General features: G+C 41.1%; 3 protein-coding genes across 3 annotated transcripts; all 3 read left to right on the forward strand.

Moving 5' to 3' along the window:
* Positions 1-246: 246 nt before the first annotated feature.
* On the forward strand, positions 247-2,429 carry LOC138051951 (uncharacterized). The gene is made up of 3 exons (XM_068898294.1): positions 247-325; positions 565-651; positions 974-2,429. Exons 2-3 carry the CDS (start codon positions 576-578, stop codon positions 2,059-2,061), a joined length of 1,164 nt encoding a protein of 387 aa, XP_068754395.1. The 5' UTR covers positions 247-325; positions 565-575; the 3' UTR covers positions 2,062-2,429.
* Positions 2,430-3,179: 750 nt separating this feature from the next.
* On the forward strand, positions 3,180-6,396 carry LOC138051961 (uncharacterized). The gene is made up of 3 exons (XM_068898302.1): positions 3,180-3,351; positions 4,109-4,225; positions 4,369-6,396. Exons 2-3 carry the CDS (start codon positions 4,147-4,149, stop codon positions 6,069-6,071), a joined length of 1,782 nt encoding a protein of 593 aa, XP_068754403.1. The 5' UTR covers positions 3,180-3,351; positions 4,109-4,146; the 3' UTR covers positions 6,072-6,396.
* Positions 6,397-15,385: 8,989 nt separating this feature from the next.
* LOC138051969 (uncharacterized) lies at positions 15,386-18,245 on the forward strand. Its single transcript, XM_068898316.1, has 3 exons — positions 15,386-15,558; positions 16,022-16,091; positions 16,179-18,245. Exons 2-3 carry the CDS (start codon positions 16,034-16,036, stop codon positions 17,927-17,929), a joined length of 1,809 nt encoding a protein of 602 aa, XP_068754417.1. The 5' UTR covers positions 15,386-15,558; positions 16,022-16,033; the 3' UTR covers positions 17,930-18,245.
* The last annotated feature ends 167 nt before the right edge of the window (positions 18,246-18,412 follow it).

Here is an 18,412-nt window from a genome sequence, read left to right on the forward strand (position 1 = left end):
ACATCAGCTTAATCAGTTAATCAATCACATTTCCTTCTATTCAATATAGAGGAAACGTGTTTGATGAAAGAAACTGGGACACCCTATAAGTTTATATTCCTAGACACTGAACAAATTTTTTCGATTTTTGTAAAGCGTAAAGGTCACTGCTATTCGACCGCACACCAGTAAAGTGCTTTCGCCACTGTAAAAAGTACTCGACATTTTTTATGTGATCAATAATTAAGTATGGTAAATAGACATCACCGGCAGTTTAGTTCGCTTTGACGAACTGAAAAAATAATTTTCAAGTATCGAGGGGAACACTTCTTTCACACGGTATCTGGTAAATATATGTCTTGTCAGTAACTTAACTAAATCATCCCATTAGGCACCATTGCCAAATAAAGGATGTGCAAAGATTGTGAACGAGCAACATAGGATGAAGAAAGATAACGATGAATTTCTCAATTCATGAGATGTATCCAACTAGTTATGCAAAGACCAACTTCGGCTGATAGACTTTGTAAAGACCATTAATTTAGTAAATGATATATTTGTTAATTCTACTGTTTACTTGCACAGGATTTAAGTCCATGAAGAACCCAGCAATGACAACAAGCACCTTTATCATCATTCTGTTGGGAATGTTCTCCTGTTTACAAATAGCAGGTCAATGTTAAGTCTCTGCCTTTGTATTTGTGTTGTAATTTCAGAACCATTTGAATACATGTAGATCACATAAATTAGGTTAAAGTGTCTAATAGCCTTGTCGTGCTTTGACGCTCAAAGACAATCAGAGGAATATTACTTGCTGGAGGGAATAATAATAATAATCGGCAGTACACATTGCTCAAGCCTGTAGGTCTTTAGGTATATTACAACTGTCAGAAGTCCAGAGGCAAGTGACCCCCGAAATTCTAAGATCTTACATTTTATTACAAAATTACCATCACTGAATTACAGACAAATTTCTTATCATTCTCTTTACTAGAGTCAAATCACAGAGCATTGGAGCGTCAAATCAACTCAACCGCTAAAGAAAAGTTCGACGGGGAACCTAGATATGGAACCTTAAGAATTAAGAAGGAACCCATGAAAGAGAAAATGGCATCTCGGAAGAACTTAGGGTTTCGAGAAGCAAGTAGCTCTATTGTACTGGCTAAACTAAAGGATCGACTCGGACGAATACCCTGGAGTAATAGTCCCGCAGACGCATCTTATGCAGGTGAAACTGCAGGACTCTCGCAACAGAGACTGTTAGGAATCATTAATCAGCTGACAAATGACATCAGAGTCAATGGGAGAAGGGTTACCCCACTGCAAGCTCAAATAGTCCAGCAAGCATCTAATGGTGATATCAGTCCAACGCCATCTTTAAATGACATGCAAAATGACATAGTCAGCAATGTTCAACAAGCCATGCATGGAAATATGCAGGATGATATGCAGGGCAATAAGCCAAATGACGCGATGGAGAATGACGCTCAAGACAGCGTGATAAAACCAATCCACATACCATTGAATAAGGCTGGAAGCAGCGAGCAAGCAATGCAGCCCTCTACGTTTGAAAGATTGATGTTTGGTGGCCTTTCTCAAATCACAGGAGTAGGGGGAGGAAATAAGGGCTACTCGGAATTCGGTGGAGGAGTGACTAACATTCCTGGATTATCATTCGGTGGACGACACAACTCTGGTGTAATCAACCTTATGGAAAGCGAAAATGGACTAAAACCCATGACTGGAATGGGGGGTATGAATGGAATGTTTACTGGTACAAATGGCATTCATATGATGGGTGGAACCGGGGGAATGAGCCAGAAAATGCTGGGAGGCGGGTCATATTTCACTAAAAGGAGAGGAAGCGTTTCACAGAAAAAGAAAAAGAACGCCAGCATTGATACGACATCAGCCTCAGATAAAACCAAAAGCCACAAAGTCCAACTTGTTACGGAAACACACCGCACTCGAGTAACTAAGCCGAACATCATACGGTTGATCCCTGCCGAAAGGTTAACACTGGCAGGGAAGAGTCCAAAACTAAAATTCCACCAAAAAGGAAAAAAGATAAACCCAAGCTAACTGATTACGTAATGGATGATTTTTATAGAAACAAAGCACTCATCTTGAATTCTCAGCTATAAACTAATCTTTCTACCTATCATTGAAAAAATGTATTCCATTTAAATGCCTATTAAAAGCACTGCTGAAGACAGGTGTCTTATGAAGCCCATTAGGTCAGACTAAAGGTAGTTTTCAAATGAACGTGAACAATCTGGCCTTTAGTTTATCTAAGGTAAAAATGTACTGTTTGTGCATCTCTATCTTTCTTCAGTTACATTAAATAGGAAAGTTCCTGTTAAGGGTGTTCGCGCCCAAAACGTTCCCACGTACAGATTTCTTTTAAACTTTCCACGCAGGAAGGTAAAAAAGGCAAAATAAAAAAAAAATGGGGAAAATAAAAAAAAAATGGGGAATCACCGTGCTCGTTTTCGAGATAATGAGGTGCACTTTTATAAGCTTGCCGCATTTTAAGATGAACTTAGCTTACAACTGTCGGCAATAAAAAGGCTACATTAGTGAAATTTAGATCAGGTAAACGTACTCAGCTCAACATAACTAATATAACTAAACAAACTTTTGCAGCTGATGTCTTTTTCTGAGGTGGACCTGGGTCCACAGCTATCCCATGATGCCACATGCTTTCACGTTCCATTCTTGTGGAACTGTTTGCGCTTTTGGCATCGTGTTTACCATCCTGGTTTGCGATGCATGACGTGTACGTGACATGCGCGAAAAATGCGCAGTAGCAATGGGCGCGAACGTCCTTAACATAAAATAAAACATTATCTAAAATATTACCTCCAGCCTTCTGGATAAATCATATTTTTGGGGGGTGCAGCTAAGAAATAAAAGAAACACAAACGATTTTCAGAAGTATGCCGACGATATTCTATTTCAATGAAATTCAAGAAAACAAGTATCTACGTTAAAACAAAAATTTGAGTTTTCAAAGAAATCGGAAAAAGTAGGTAGGCTGCAGGCCTTTAAGGGAACTGTGCACTTGCTGTCTGGTGGTGTATTATTGGCGTTGCTTGTATAGCGCTTTCATGATAATGCACTTCAATTCACCCATAAAAAGAGTCAGTTATTAAAAGAGGCTGTCTTTGTTCAAACCCATCCTATTATGTATTATTAACAACTTCCAACGACAGTTTACGCAATTTCATACGAATCTTGAAGACTGAACAAGGAATTGAAGATTTCGCTGATACATTTTGATTTTCATTCTCTAGCAATTAATGAGAAAAATTATAAAAGACATGGCTGATTTTCACTGCTCGAAATGCCAATGCTGGTCAACAAATTAAGGTAATTTACTCATTGACTCTGACTCTCATTTACTCATTTACTCTAGCTGGTTGGCGAGGTCTCTACCATAACCATATGGGTTGTGAAACAGACGCTAACTTTAAGATCAGGGAACGAAACTTATACTCTTAATTTCTTTTAGTGCTGAATTTAATATGTCATTGAATCGTTCTAGTGTTACAGTTTAATACGTGACTGTTTCGAAAACTATGAAATTACGACGATGCAATTTGAAGTGTTTGGTCCAAGAAACCTGCAAGTATCACCTGACCATTGAGGAGGATGATCCTTAAAAATCACCTGCAGCGGTTCAAATATGGTCTTAGTTGTTTAAGGATAAGTCAATATTCTCATTTTGATTTCGATTTCGATTTCAGTAGCTTCAATACTACTCTATTTCAATACCTAGAAGTGCTCGAAACCATAAATGTATGCGTTACATCAACTTACATGTATAGCAAGAAACATATGGACATTAGTTCGAGACCATTGACAAGTATATTTCATGTCTTGGATAGTGGTCTAACGTTGAATTAAGAGACCCAGCCTTGTACCAACTTCCGCCAGATTCAAAAAATGTGACGAAGGTCATAAAGAAACTATGAACTGTAATTTAATTTTATGTCCTTATGCCAATTTCTATTTCCCAAAACTGCGTTTACCGCTGTTCTCCAATATATCGGTGGACATGTACAGATTTATTGTCAACTGACACCCTTTAATGGCACTAAAAGTAGCGTCATTGGTCTTCTTACAGCTGAAGGACCAAACTAAACATCTATGCTTACATGAACTATGGATGCCTGTAAATGCAGTCTCCTTGTTACAGTATTACTGCGGGTCATTGCAGGGTTATCAATTAGGACCACACCTGGTGCGTATAGAAATCGTTTCTTAACCTTACTTTGCATTATATGTACGGCTTGGACAAATTATTCTGTTTTGTTAGACAATGCTCCCTTTATTTTGAACATTATGTGTAGAAACCGTTTCAGTTATTTTCCGTTTTCATTTCAGATCATAACGCTAATTCCACTAACGAGTTCGTAAGGCAACTTATTCTTCCACCAACAATATCAGCAGGCACTAATCCATCTTCAATCACATTGAATGAAGAGCCAGTGTCAGGAAGAGAGATCACTACGCAACAGGTTGAGGACCAAATTAATCACCTGAACCAACTCAATCTAGGCCTTCGCACTTCACCCCAAGATTCGTCCATTGAGCGAGCAATAAAAGGGCAACAGATTCCTCTCAGAAGCCCATACACGCCACATGAACGGGGTATGGCACTTGATAATGTCTTTGAGAGGCAACCGGCAGTCGATGCAGGGTATATCACAAGAATTGCTAAGAATCCATTAACAGGGCCTAATGGACTAACAAGGGGTGTTCTCGCAGACTTGATGTTTGGCAATCTAAAGAACTTTGTTTCCCCAGGAGAAATAACCAATATTGACAGTTCAATGAATGAGCGGGCATTTGCCCCTCTAATGACTGGAAATTCCATATCCGGCGACAGTGGATCGCTTAATATTCCAGCTTTTCCTCTTCCAGCTAGTGAAGACATGGCTTCTGATGATCTAAACGACGATTTAGATATCCTAAAGGAAATATCCAATCTACAATCAAAACATCATGCTAGAGGCAAATTAAAGAAGAGAGGGAAAAAAGGGGGCGCTATTTCAAGTCTTTTATTAACGTTACTAGTTGAAAAGTTAAAAGACATGTATGAAATGGACAAATTCAGCAGCAGCCCGAAAAAACAGTCTAAAATGAATTCAGAAATAAAAATCGCCAAACACATAGATAAAGATCTTGATTATCTAGAGAAATATATAGAAAAAGGTGATAGGTTGAAGGCACGTTTTCCAAAAAATAACCAGAAAGGTTCAAAAAAGATTCCTTTGGGCGTTCCAGAACACACTAACAATTCGTTACTAAATTTTGGTGCAGAGAAAGTCGGAACGATAACCGAAAGTACCGCCAGAGTCAACACGACCCCAAAAGCAAGCAGTAATGATCACGAAATTCTTGTCAGTAATGGTGACTCTGTAATCGGTCGACCGACGTTTTTCGAAGAGATGAGCAAACCGAACAACAACGATAACGTTGGACGTTTTACCAAAGCCTCAGGAACTGAGTTCCACAGGATCAAACTTGAACCTGATGGGGAATTAGTTGTACCAAGAAAAGCGGACTATCATCCCAGCATTGGTAGTGAAGGAAATACAGCACCACAAGAGGGGAAATTTGATGTTCATACAGATAAAGCTACAATAACAGCCCTTCCTACGTTCACCGTATCATCTCTTCTAAACAAAGAAATCTCCGCCGGAGAGGATATCGGAAAAGACCCATTTCTAAAAGACGAAGCAAATAAGGAAGTTAACTTTGGCTCATTGGCCTTTATGAATTCTCCAGCAACAAAGGAGTCAGAGTCTTCTTCATTTGCTAGTGAAAAGAAAGCTTTGTCCACAAGCAACAGCGAAAGCGAAACACCAAATTACCTTGAAGCTTCGAGAGTTCTAGGAGCTGTGTTCAATAAAGTAAAGGATCCACTGGCTCGAAAAAGTGTTGAGGTTGCTATTAAAGCTATGTTGAAGTTAATGAAGTCAGGAAGCGCTTACTCAAAGAAACAAAGAGTACCATTACAGAACCAATCCAGGATACTTAAAGGGAAAATGAGCAAGCGAGCGAAATTCGGAAACGGTCAGTGAAAAAGGGAAAAGTGACTTCGTGTGAAGAGAAACGACAATGGCGCCCCAAGAACAGGTTTTCGACAAAACGAACCTTTCGTCCTCGCAGGAACATCAGTAGCCACATAGCATATATAAGTGACGATACAAGCAAATCCACACAATCAAATTTTTGTAACCCCGATGAGCACGTTAATGAACAGAAGTGCAATAATTGTATTGGCTTCTGCTTTTCAGATTTTCTTTGACACCAATCAGATAATCAGTCTGACCTAACGTATGCCAGTAGTTGTACGTCCAAAGTTGCTTGCTTGAATTTTTTTACGGCCGGAAAAAAGAACTTTCGAAAAGAAAAACTACTTACATGTGTGGGCTCCTTGTGTTTAAACCCGCTTTTACATGGCATGGTTCCTATATTTGAAGTGAAAAAAGTAGGTGTCCTCTTTGGCTTTAGAGCTTCCTTTCTAGATTGGCAATTACCTAAAGGTAATGCAGGAGGAAGGATAAAAGTAATCAATTCGCCTTCTCTAGATTGGCCGTGAATATTTATGAGGTATGAATCATGAAAATATGTACGTGCCATTTGCTTGCGATTAGTTATAAATTTAATCGACAAGTTTTGCACCTAACTCATTTTTTTAGGCTTCACTTTATTTGCATTACTAGAGAGCTAAGAGAAAATCGGTCTAACTTCGGATTTATGATCCTGTCTTCGATTGTCGTTCGACGACTTCATTTCCACGTTTTCTATTTTTTAATTTTGCTCCTCGAAAATTCTTAGATATGAAATTACATATTCCGTTTGCATTGGGTCCTTGACTTCATTAGGTAAATTGTTCCCTTCGAATTCACCTTAAAGTCAAAATAAAAAATCAAACAATGAGACTGAGGAACGGCATTTGAGATGTTCACGTCGAACAATTAGACCAAGTTAAACTTAAAAGGGGAAGGGGTAGGTGAAAAGGTATCACTTCCCATTCCAACATTTCTCATTTTTTTATTCTCACCCCCTCGAAGTTTCTTTGTCCGTCTATTCTAAGCTCTAAAAGCCCGCGAGTTCGCTTGCTACGCAGTCAACAAACTCTGGTGAACATGGCAGAAGAGATAACTGAATGCAAAAGTGCAATCCTTTCACGGATATACATGAGCCCAACAAATTGAGCTCCTCCCAATTGAATGGCTTCATAGCTCAGCATCGCAGAGGTCGAGTGTTCCTATCCCGTTGAAGCCACCTGAATTTTTCAGGTGTCTATAATAGACAATTGCTCAAAATTCTCCAGATAAGTGCGAGGATCCCTTTTATCTTTTGTTTATATTCTAATTTTCAGAGTTTATTTACATGACCCTCTCCAATCATTGCCTCCAAACATTTCGCCGCTGGAATATCGAGTGGTTTAATTGAAGGAAAACAAGCTAAGTGTTTGTACACATCAGTCCTGTGTCCATTTTGCAGACTTTCGTCTCCACCGACCATGTTCATGAACGCTGTATGTTTTCAACTTATTCTTCTCTCTAGTCCCTCTTAACGGTTTTTTTTTTATCTCTAACGACAAATACCTCCAGCGACCATCGATAGTTTCTCAATCACTACTTATTCCTCCTTTGGTGAACCCAATTTTCTTTCCAACTGAAATTAATAACAGTAAGGCTAGTGAAGGTGTTTCAAATCCCGAAAGTGACGTCCGGCTGACCAACGGATAGGACACTGCCAGATATACAGTATGTGTGTGCCCACACCGGGTTCAAGTAGAGAATTGGACGATTTTACATGTCAGGGATCCTGGAGCATCACATTTATGAATATTACTTATTATGCGGTAACAAAAGGGAAGGGCTACTAAATTTCTGACAATTCAGGTTTGAACGGGAATCGTATTCATGACCTCTGCGATACCAGGTGTTGATTGGCTTTATCACATTGCCCCAGTCAGCTTTAATTTTTCTGAGGTATTTCGTTATCTAAGGCATTGTTACTTCAAGAGTCTCCTTTACTGCCAGTTTTTTTTAATATCATCAGCTTCCAAACCCCGAAAAAAACTTGTAATCATCATCTCCGTCCCCCAAAGGGCACCATCTTCAACCACAAGGAAGGTTTATCACCCCGCTTCATCAACAAGATCGGACGTTGTTATTATTGTAATTATTATCTTTATTATTATCGTCATCAGTATCATTATCGTTATCGTTAACAACGTATGTTGTTAACGGTGCAATTGCACCACATTTCCAACAAAATGTTGTCGCCTCGATTAAAGAAAATCCCTTTTCTGCATGCATTGATGGTTCAGGTGATAACGGTGTGTAGAAAATGAATCCATTGCCCATCAGGATTTTTATGTTAGCCGTTGCCAAGTATCGACCCATTTCTTAGATATGTGCATGGCATCATCTTCAACAGCGGGGGGTAGGAGTGATGTTTACGGTCCAATAAACACTTGAAAAGCACTTGTCCGAACACAACAGTATTTACTAAACAGAAATGACGACTACAAAATACAAAAGCTCTAGCTCCTAGACCGCGTGGGTCATTTACATAAATGATTGACAAGTCTCAAAAACACTACATCTCTCCCCTTCTTGATGATGGACTTTGGATATGTGTAAGTGATTGACCTAAACGATTTCTTTAAACGACTTTTTTATAATATGAAAACGACAAACTAAAACGAGTTACAGAGTCACAAAAATCCATTGCATGCTTCTGGTGTCTAGTTCTCGTGAACAAGTAGAACGTAGTCTGCGAATCTCGCGGGAGGCCTTGTCTGCCTTTGTGATCGTCCTAGGCATACAGTAGGGCTTGAAGACTTTGTTATCTTGTCCACTTCCTAAATTTCCAGTGGTTGGGGATTTGCTGAAACGTCTTCGTTCATCTCTTGTGTGTGGTTTCCAGTATGCTCGATGTGTCTGGGAACAACTTTGAACATCAATGAGTTGCACGTAGCGGTCAAGCGTCCGTCGCTTGCGGTAATCATCGATCCTTTTTTCTCTTCGACTACAAGAGGCACTGGATTAAACGGGGTACTGAGCTTGTTGGCCTTTGGTTGCTCTCCCAGGTTGATATTGCTTTCTCTCACACCTAGCGTTTGGTCAGCATACGCCTTTATCTTCTTTTTCTGGTCTGCGTCTCTCTCTGCCAGGTTCTTCGGTGTCTCAACAATGGTTTGTCGGAGGATTGGTGGCGTCCCTTCTGGCAGAGTGGTCTTGAGCTTCCTCTGATTAGGTCCTTCGCATGGTCAGATGCCAGTAGTCGAGAAAGGTGTCGCCCGATACTGCCGTAGAAATTTGTTGAGCTCTTGTTTCCAGTTCTTATGCTCGATGGTCGCGGTTCTCACGCATTTTTCTAGTGTCTTCATGAAACGTTCTGCTTCGCTATTTACCCTTGACCAGAGAGGCGTGATCTTGCGGTGTTGAAAGCCTAAATGCTCAGCAAAATTCTTGAGCTCAACGCCGTTGAAGGGGGATCCGTTGTCGCTATTTAGCACTTCAGGAATCCCTAGCCTAGCCTAGCGTAGAGCTTCGGGATTGTCGATCTGGCGGAAGTGGATGTGACAATTTTCACTTCCGGAAAACGGCTGTATTCGTAAATGACAACCATGAGATAGTCTCCAGAAGGAAGTGGTCCTAGGAAGTCATTTGCGAGTTCTTTCCACGGAGCGGTTGGTAGCGGTGTCATCCGTATAGGTTCGAGTCGCTGTGCCTTGCAAGTAGTTGCTGCTTGGCATGGTAGACAGCTGTCGACTTTCTCCTTCACAATCTCGTCCACACCGGGAAACCAGACTTTCTCTCTGATGAACTGTTTTGTCTTTACGATTCCTTGGGGTCCAACATGCGCTAGGTCTGCAGCTCTGTTTCTCAGTTTGTTAGGGATTGCGATCCTATTTCCCCTCAATATTGTTCCCTTGTAGACCAATAGGGATCCGTCCACAGGTCGGTTTCAATGGCCTTGATAAGCGCCAGGAGCGAAGAGTCTTTCTCCGTCTCCAACTTGATTTCTTGCAGTGTCATCGCTTTTGGTACAGCTTGGTTCCAAATGTAGTTAACATAGTCTTCCGCGATGTTGCATTCTTCACATTCTGCGGTACTTGGGTGACGACTCATGAAATCGGCCGGGTTTTCGGCGTTTTTTCCAGGTCTGTAGATAAGCTGACATTTAGAGGGCATTAGCCTCAACTTCAATCTATCGATGAGTGGTGATGTTGGCTTGTGACTGTTGAAGATCCCCAGAAGCGGCTTGTGATCTGTAGCGATGGTGAACTCTGACCGATACAGGTAAAGGTGAAAATGTTCAGCAGCCCAAACTACTCCTAGCATTTCCCTCTCGGTCTGGGAGTATCTGTGCTCGACGTCGCTGAGTGCTCGGCTCGCGTAGCTGATAACTTCACCGTCTTGCACCAACAAACCTCCAAGTCCGACGGGGCTCGCGTCGACTATTATAGGGCTAATAGTCGACTATTTAGAGGGCCACTGGTTTGTCAGTTTTTAACTGTTATGTGTTACCCTCTATAAATAAAGTTGTTACTTACTTAGTTACTTACTATCACTTCGGTCTTGAGTCTCGGGTTGAAATACGACATCACATGATTCTTGGTCAGTGTGTCTTTTAACTTGTCGAATGCTTGTTGCTGCTCGTCGGCCCACTGCCAGGGCGTCTCGTGCTTGGTTAACAGTCGTAGCAAAATTAGCGGAATCTGGGATGTAACGGGACACGTACTGAGCCATTCCTAGAAGTGACCTCACCTCACTGACGTTCTCTGGTTTGCTCATGTCAGTTATCGCCTTGATCTTGCCTGGGTTTGCCTTGATTCCGTTCTTGCTGATGATATGTCCGTAGAGCTTTATTATCTCACTCATTGAGAAGCTGCATTTTTCCTTGTTCAGGCGCACATCGTGTGCCTGGAGCCGTTGCAGCACGCCACGGAGACTCTCGTCATGCTCCCTCTGAGTTTTTCCGAATACGGTGATATCGTCAGAGATATTCTTGTATCCAGGGGGGCCTGTAAGTATTTCCTCAATTGCGTTCTGGAAAATCTCGGACGCCGCGTTGATTCCAAACATTAAGTGTTTGTATTGCCGAAGTCCTACGTGTGTGCTAGCTCGAGTTGGTGCTATCCAGACGAGAGGTCTAACTTGCTGAATACTGTCGCTCCGTCGAGGTCAGCAACTAGGTCGTCGATTGTCGGCATCAAGTGCTTTTCTCGCTTCACAGCCTTATTCGCCTCTCGCATGCCTACACATATTCTCACTTGGCCAGAGCTCTTGGGGACTACGACAATGGGGCTCACCCAGGTCGTCGGACCGGTCGCTGGCTCGATGATGTCTAGTTCTTCTAAGCGCTTCAACTCCATCTCGACATCGTTTCTGACATTTAAGGGGATGCGGCGGTGCGGTTGTTGCTTGGGTTTGATGTCAGGGCCTATGTGAAGCTTGATAACGTTTCCTTTTACTTTGCTGATTCCTCCAAACAGACTTTCGAATTCCCTGTTCGTGGGGGGACTGGAAACGAGTCTCGTTGGTTTTAACTTGATTGACGATCTTAAGCTCGCCTAGCTGTTTAGCAGTGTAGAAACCCAGGAGGTTTCCTGGAGCACCTTTGACAATGTGCAAGGTTGTTTGTGTGCCGTTGGCATTGGCGGATATTTCGGCCTTGACAGTTCCCAGTAGGGGTAGGGGTGTCGGTGAGCCGTAGGAGAAAATTCTGCGCCTGGTTTTTTCTGGAGCTTTTTCCTTGTATAATTCCCAGAAGGTGTTCTCATCGATAAGATCAACCGATGCTACGGAGTCAACCATCATTTTCACTTGTTTTTCGTCGATCTTGACTTGGCACATAGGTTGTTTGTCACGGCCTACTGTGTACACGTACTCATCTTCTACATCAGTGTCTCGATGCGTGACCTGGTTTGCCGACTCAGGTGGGTTTGTTCTGCAAACTTGGGCAAAATGGTTTAGTTTGCCACATGAGGTTCGCTTTTTGTTCTTCGTGGGGCGGCTGTCTCTATGAGGGTATATTCCACCGCAGTTCCTACATTTTCCGTCGCGCTTTCGGGATTTTTCACAGTTGCGTGACTCTGGCGATTTTTCGGACGGCGCTGTTTGCCTTTGGGTTGCGTCAGGTTTCCTTTTTGGGGTGATTTTACCGCGTACACGGTTTTATCCTTATTTTCAAAATCCTTCACTTGTACTTCGCTTCTAGGGCTCTACCAGCTTTCATGAGAGCAGCTAAATCGAGGTCCTCTCGCAGAGTTTTACGCCGAAGGGGGTTTGACTGGCAGTTCAAGATGATTTGTTCTTTAATCTCTGTCTGGATTTGCGAAATGTCTTTGCTAGGCTTCTCAGACACTGTCCAGGGTTTCTCCATCCTTTTGCTTGCCCTGAGGAAGTTGTAGTCTTCGTATGTTGTGTTCACTTGTGGAGAGAAGTAAGCGGTTAGCTTTTCAACGGCTTTGTTGTAATCCTTGTCCTCGCCGACATCTTGAAGTGTCTCGAAGATCTCGTCGACCTCTTGACCGCCGTAATGCAGCAGAAGAGCCTTTTCTGCTTGTCATCGGTAATCCCCATTGCAATGGTTAATCTCTCGAATCGTCCTAGCCATTTCTTCCATCTAGGGCCTGCATTTCCATAGAGGTGAACTTTAAACGGTGGGAAGTTAGGCAGTGAAATCGCCATTGTTTTGATTTCGCGGGAAATCGCTTCGGAATTCTCTTTGGAAAACTCTTTAGAAATCGCTCCGGAACGCGCTCTCTGGGTTCTTTGCTTAATCCTCGTCGTCAGATGTGATGTTTACGGTCCAATAAACACTTGAAACCACTTGTCCGAACACAACAGTATTTACTAAACAGACATGACGACTAAAAAATCGGTCAGTGTAAAATGCAGACTGCAGACTAGAGGTAAAATGCAGACTGAGGTTATAATGTAACTGTTAAAAAAGCCCAAACCCCTGAGAAATGCTAACCCTAGGCCTAATTAGGCCGAAAACAATATTTAGGCTTAATTTTTAGCATTTCTAAAGTGTTTCGGTTTTTTCAACTGTTACATTATAACCTCAGTCTGCATTTTACACTGACCGCTACAAAATACAAAAATTCTAGCTCCTAAACCGCGTGGGTCATTACATAAATGATTGACAAGTCTCAAAAACACTACATCTCTCCACTTCTTGATGATGGACTTTAAAAATGTGCAAGTGATTGAGGATGAATGATTAGTCTTCGAAACGCACTCCGTTACAAGGAATAACTGTTTGGGCCTCGGGTTTGACAACACTTCAGTAAATATGGGATGTCGAAATGAAGGAGTTTATATAATGGCGTCACATTGTCAACAATACCGCTGGTAAAGCAGCGGATGCCTTTCAAATCGTGGCAGGATTTAATATTGGTTCTAATGGTTCGAAAAAAGCACCAAGAGAAAGTCTACTCTGTGTGATTACTGTGGCACTAATTACTAAGATATAATGAAACATGTTAATACTAGGTGGCTTAGCCTGGAAAGAGCTGAGAAAGTGTCACTCCAGCAATAAGCTGCATTGAAAGGTTACTTTGCATCTCACGAGGACACTCCTCCCGATTTAAGCGGCTGCACAATTTGTTTGCTGATTCTGTGACAGAGGTGTACCTTTACTTCTATCATGCTACACTGCAAAAGTTTATGCACTTTAATCAGTTCTTACACCGAGAGGATCCAATCATCTCACTTGTAGATCAGGAGATTCAGTCTTTCTTGACACAACTTGCTGGTAAGTTCCTGTCAATCACTACCATCAAAGCAGCCAAGAGCGACTGAAGTTTGACACAAGCGTTCATCTACCAGATAGAAGCATTTTCGTTAATATGAAAACGAAAACACATCTAACCAAGCTGCTTGCAGAAGGTGACATCATTTAGGCCCAATACAGCAAGTTTTTTAAGGGAGTGGGGCGCATTCTATGTCAAAGCTCTGGGGTATTCTCTTCCAAATATGCCAACGACAGATGCAAAGTTTGTTAACGTAATGTCGAGAGTATCGCACAAGTTGAGTTTTTCGTTTTGCGTTACAGCAACCTCCTTCCATACTCCTCACCACAAGAACACGGCGACAAGCTGCCTGGTGCAGAATTCATAGAATATCAGTTGCTTGATGACAGTGAAATATTCGAATTAGTCAGCAGAGGTGGGCCTATTACCTACTACAGAATGGATGTAATTTGGCTCTATTTGTCCAACCTGAAAGTCGTTGATGGAAGCTACAGATTTGGCCGCATTTTAAAAGTTGGCAAACTTGTTCTCACTATACCTCATTCCAATGCAGAAGAGAATTTTTTCGATGGTTCGGAAAAACAAAACGTCGTTCTGACCAAACCTCGATCCTTATGGAACTGTACCAAGCATTCTGACAATAAAATTAGCTAATGATAAGCCAGTGCATGTTTTCAAACCACCAAGCACCGTGGTAAAGAATGCCAAGACTGTAAGAATCTCCATTCCAGCGCTACTAGCAAAAAGTGATTCTGAAGAGTTTCAAGACATTATCTTTGGATATATACGCTATTTTTTATAAGAATGTGTAAATTTTTCCTGAACTTGGGGTTGTTCTTATCTTTTCCCATACGGATACATTTGATACTATAAAGGTTTTTCCTACAAAAAAAATAGCGTGCATCAATTTAAGTTGTCCATTGTAAGAAAATTGCCTAAGTACTAGAATTCTGTTTGAATTCTAAAAATTAACGGGTTTCATTTGACAGTAGTTGTAGCTAGTTCATATTTTTAACCATTATCTACCTGGACATTTGGTCATTGTAACATGACTAAAATGTGTCCTTAAATGAAATTAAGTTGCAGAGAAAATGATCTAAGAGAACTCAGATTTAAAACTTTTCCGGGGAAGCATGTCCCCGGACCTTCCTAAAAGGCTCGCGCCCTCAGCGCTCGATCAATTCTCCAGCCAGACTTTCTCTGTAACTAGGCATCTCTGAATTTATCGCTTCGATTAAACAAGGGAAAAGTGCTAATCATGAAGATTCGGTATATCTCAAAATTACCTTTTGAAGAAGAATACTACTAATGGGTGTTTCCTAAATCTTCTTTATTCATTGGTTATAAGCAGTGCTCTAGATTAAGGGCAACAGGTTATCAAATGACCCGTTGTAAATGTATTTTTGTGCGTTGGTGGTTGAATGAGTCTCAAATTCATGACACCAATTGCGCGTCTATCTTAATACAAGGAAAGAATTAAGTTACCTATACTCTTTCAAGGACGCATGTTGATAATCAGCTCGGGCAAAAACAAAAAGCGGTTTCCGTATGAAACCCCAAAAACAGAAAACCAAACCATGCATAAATAATGATATGTTTCTTACATCATTTAGATTCTGCCAAGTCAAAGTGCCATCCGATTTTATACCAACGAAAATTGGATACAAATTATGTAGCTTATATAAATTTTCTTTTTATGTGCACCATACAAACCAGGAGACATGGTGGACATGTGATGTTTTCTGCTTTTTTAGTCCTTGTGGACTCAAAAAACGGTAAGGGCATATCTCTCTATCATAGGAAAGGAACCTAGAGGAGAACCTACTTATAAACATAATTGTAGAAAGTTCCTGATGAAATATGGTATAGACTAGCATTTTGAACATCCACGAGACCAATTTAAGCCATCCTTGGTGAGAATAAGACTTCTACTTAGCATCAATGGTGAAATTCTGCGTTAATGAACTTACTGCTTTAAATTTAAAATCGACGAACTCGGCGAGTTTGGTGAATTCTCTAAACGCCCTCTGGTCTGTTTTCCTGCTATATACAATAATGAATATGTTTTATTGCCTCCCATATATCGCTTTCTCGATACAAGGCTTTGCATCAGCGAAACTTTTAAAGACGATCGAAGACGGTAATACTTACAACGTGCGTGCGCAAGAGGTCAGGTTGGCAATATTGCAAGTCATTTATTAGGTTCCGCATACTAATTGACCTGTCTTTCATTTTCAGTAAGTTGCCGCCATGAAGATACTGCTGGTTATATTTTTCCTGATATCTTTTTGCATCGCGTCTTGCAAAGGTAAAAAAAAAGCCTGAGTCTTGGAAGCTGAGTTGATCGTAAACAGCGTACCATTAAATTATGTAATATTCCCTGTTTTTCCACCAGGTCGTCAAGAACACAAAGAGTTATTTATCAAAAAAAGCAAACTGACTCGCTTTTTCCAGGAAAATAACAGCAGTGGATCTGTATCGGAGAAGAAGAAAAAATGGGAAAGTAAAAAGCACGTTTCAAAGATTATCATCCCCTCAGTAAACAAAGATCAAGAAAAATACAATGCATCCCACGTTGGAAACACCAGCCACGTTATTGGTCATAACTCTAATCACTCCAATAAACATGTCAAAAAAGAAAAAGCGGCCATTTGGAACTTAGTGTGCAAACTTTTTAACATCAGTAAAGAGTCTGAGGCCTGCAAAGAAAAGTCGCATTCAAAGAAAGCTATGATATGGCCGACAAAAATGTTACCATGGTTAAAAAAGGTTTTGATGAACAAACTTTTTCGTGGAGACAATCAAATGTCGTTACTAGACAATGTTGGAAATCCTTCACAGATACCTTTTGCGGGAGCCATGACAGACAAAATCAATGATAATTGGGATGAAAATCCATTTGTAAGGCTACAAAAGCACCGACATGGCCTAAAGATGGTTCCTTTGGTACAGAATTTAAAAGCGAGACTTTTCGGACAAAGACAGCCTAACAGTGTGGGAAGCCTCAACGAGGCTTTAAATGGTGAGGAACTGAATGGATTTGGCCAAGGGAGTCCACATCTATTTCATCAGATACTCAGGCAAGCCTTAGGAGGTTCTGACAGAGATGCGGTGTTAAATGAAATGAGACAGGAGCTCTTATTAGCGAGTGACCGGGGAGAAAGTGAAGGTAACGAAAGATTTGAAGATTTGAATGGGAGGAATACCCTTGCCCAACTCAATAATGGTATGCAGAGTCTCCCGATTATGCAAGAACCGAGCCAAAATATTGGCATTAGACAGCCTGGCTTGTTAAATATGTTTCAACGCAATACAAAAGCACCATTCATGGAGCAACCTATTCATGCCCAGATGCTTAACAATGGCGTTATAGCTCCAATGACCACGCAAGCTATCAGAGGTTTACCTTTTAAATCTGAAGTCCCAATAAGTGGTTCATTAATGTCCAGATCTTCTGCTCTTGGTGACTCCCTTAGAATGCCGCCATTGCCTGGCTTGCCAATCAACTTTCCAACTACAAGAACTAGTCAGCTTCAAAGTACGTTCCAAGACGCACCAACTCGTGGGGGGTCACTTCTTCAAAGAGCTGGCGGTTTTGACCTACCAAGGTCTGCTTCAATGTTTCAAGGCTCCCCGAGCCCAACTCAGCGGATGCACACAGAGCCCGAGGATGACGCTGTAAGGTCAATGGATGAACTTACAACACAAGATGACAATTTCATTGAACAGAACGAGCCTGTAGAAAGGCTACCCCCTCAGTCCAAACAAATTGGTAGCAATTTGGTTATGGAAGAAATTAGCGACAATACAGCTCGTGGAAAAAACTTTCCACTACAAACAAACCCAGATATAAACCGCCTAATGAAGTTGCATTCAAGATATCGAGCATCACACATCCAAAATAGTTTTAGACCGTCCCGTTATGGACTGCATTTGCCATTGGACTCTAGTTCTCTTGGACTAGATTCTGTGTTATCAAAATATGAAGACTCGGCAAACTTCAACGATTTAAATAATCAACGTTCTCTGGCATTTAGAAGGGGGAAAGTGTTAAATGGATCAAGCGGTTCCTCTCGTGGGCATCATACCAAACAATTTACGTTGAAAGATCACAAAAAGATGGATAAAATGAAGGATAAACAGTAGATTTGAGAGTTTGAGCATAATGCCCAAGGTGCTTATGCCTGTGGAAGATCCTCTAAAGGATCTGAGAACTATACTATTCGAACGGTATCAATGGTGGTTAATTTGGCTTTTAAGATATTTAATTGCAGTTTTTTAAAGGCAATTAACTCAAAGCACTTAATGGTGCTTGCTTGAATAGTTGGGCCTAAAATGTGTACCAAAAGGTTTTGTATACAAAAGATACACAGCTGGCTCATCAAACAAGCTTAGCTGCGAGATAAACTCTTGTCATCTCAATTAAATTTGGTTCAAGGTATTAAAAGAACTGATGCTTCGCAGAGTCCATGGATTTGTTGTATTGAAGATCGAGACTGTTATTTCTTGCATGCACATCACAAGTTTTAAAAGTGCCATCAATGTGAATGATCACGAAACTTACCGCCATACCGCCTTACCGTTTCTCTAGAACATAAAATGTCTTACGCCGCAGCTTTGCATGTATCA

Source organism: Montipora capricornis, chromosome 1, assembly GCF_036669925.1.
Source record: "Montipora capricornis isolate CH-2021 chromosome 1, ASM3666992v2, whole genome shotgun sequence".
In the NCBI taxonomy this organism is placed as follows: Eukaryota; Metazoa; Cnidaria; class Anthozoa; order Scleractinia; family Acroporidae; genus Montipora; species Montipora capricornis.

Excerpts from the sequence above, each read along its gene's own strand:
- LOC138051961 (XM_068898302.1), top strand. The coding sequence starts at position 4,147 with ATGGATGCCTGTAAATGCAGTCTCCTTGTTACAGTATTACTGCGGGTC. Across the intron at positions 4,226-4,368 it reads ATCAATTAGGACCACACCTG|ATCATAACGCTAATTCCACT; the intron begins GTGCGTATAGAA and ends TTTTCATTTCAG.
- LOC138051951 (XM_068898294.1), top strand. The coding sequence starts at position 576 with ATGAAGAACCCAGCAATGACAACAAGCACCTTTATCATCATTCTGTTG. Across the intron at positions 652-973 it reads CTCCTGTTTACAAATAGCAG|AGTCAAATCACAGAGCATTG; the intron begins GTCAATGTTAAG and ends TCTCTTTACTAG.
- LOC138051969 (XM_068898316.1), top strand. The coding sequence starts at position 16,034 with ATGAAGATACTGCTGGTTATATTTTTCCTGATATCTTTTTGCATCGCG. Across the intron at positions 16,092-16,178 it reads TTGCATCGCGTCTTGCAAAG|GTCGTCAAGAACACAAAGAG; the intron begins GTAAAAAAAAAG and ends TTTTTCCACCAG.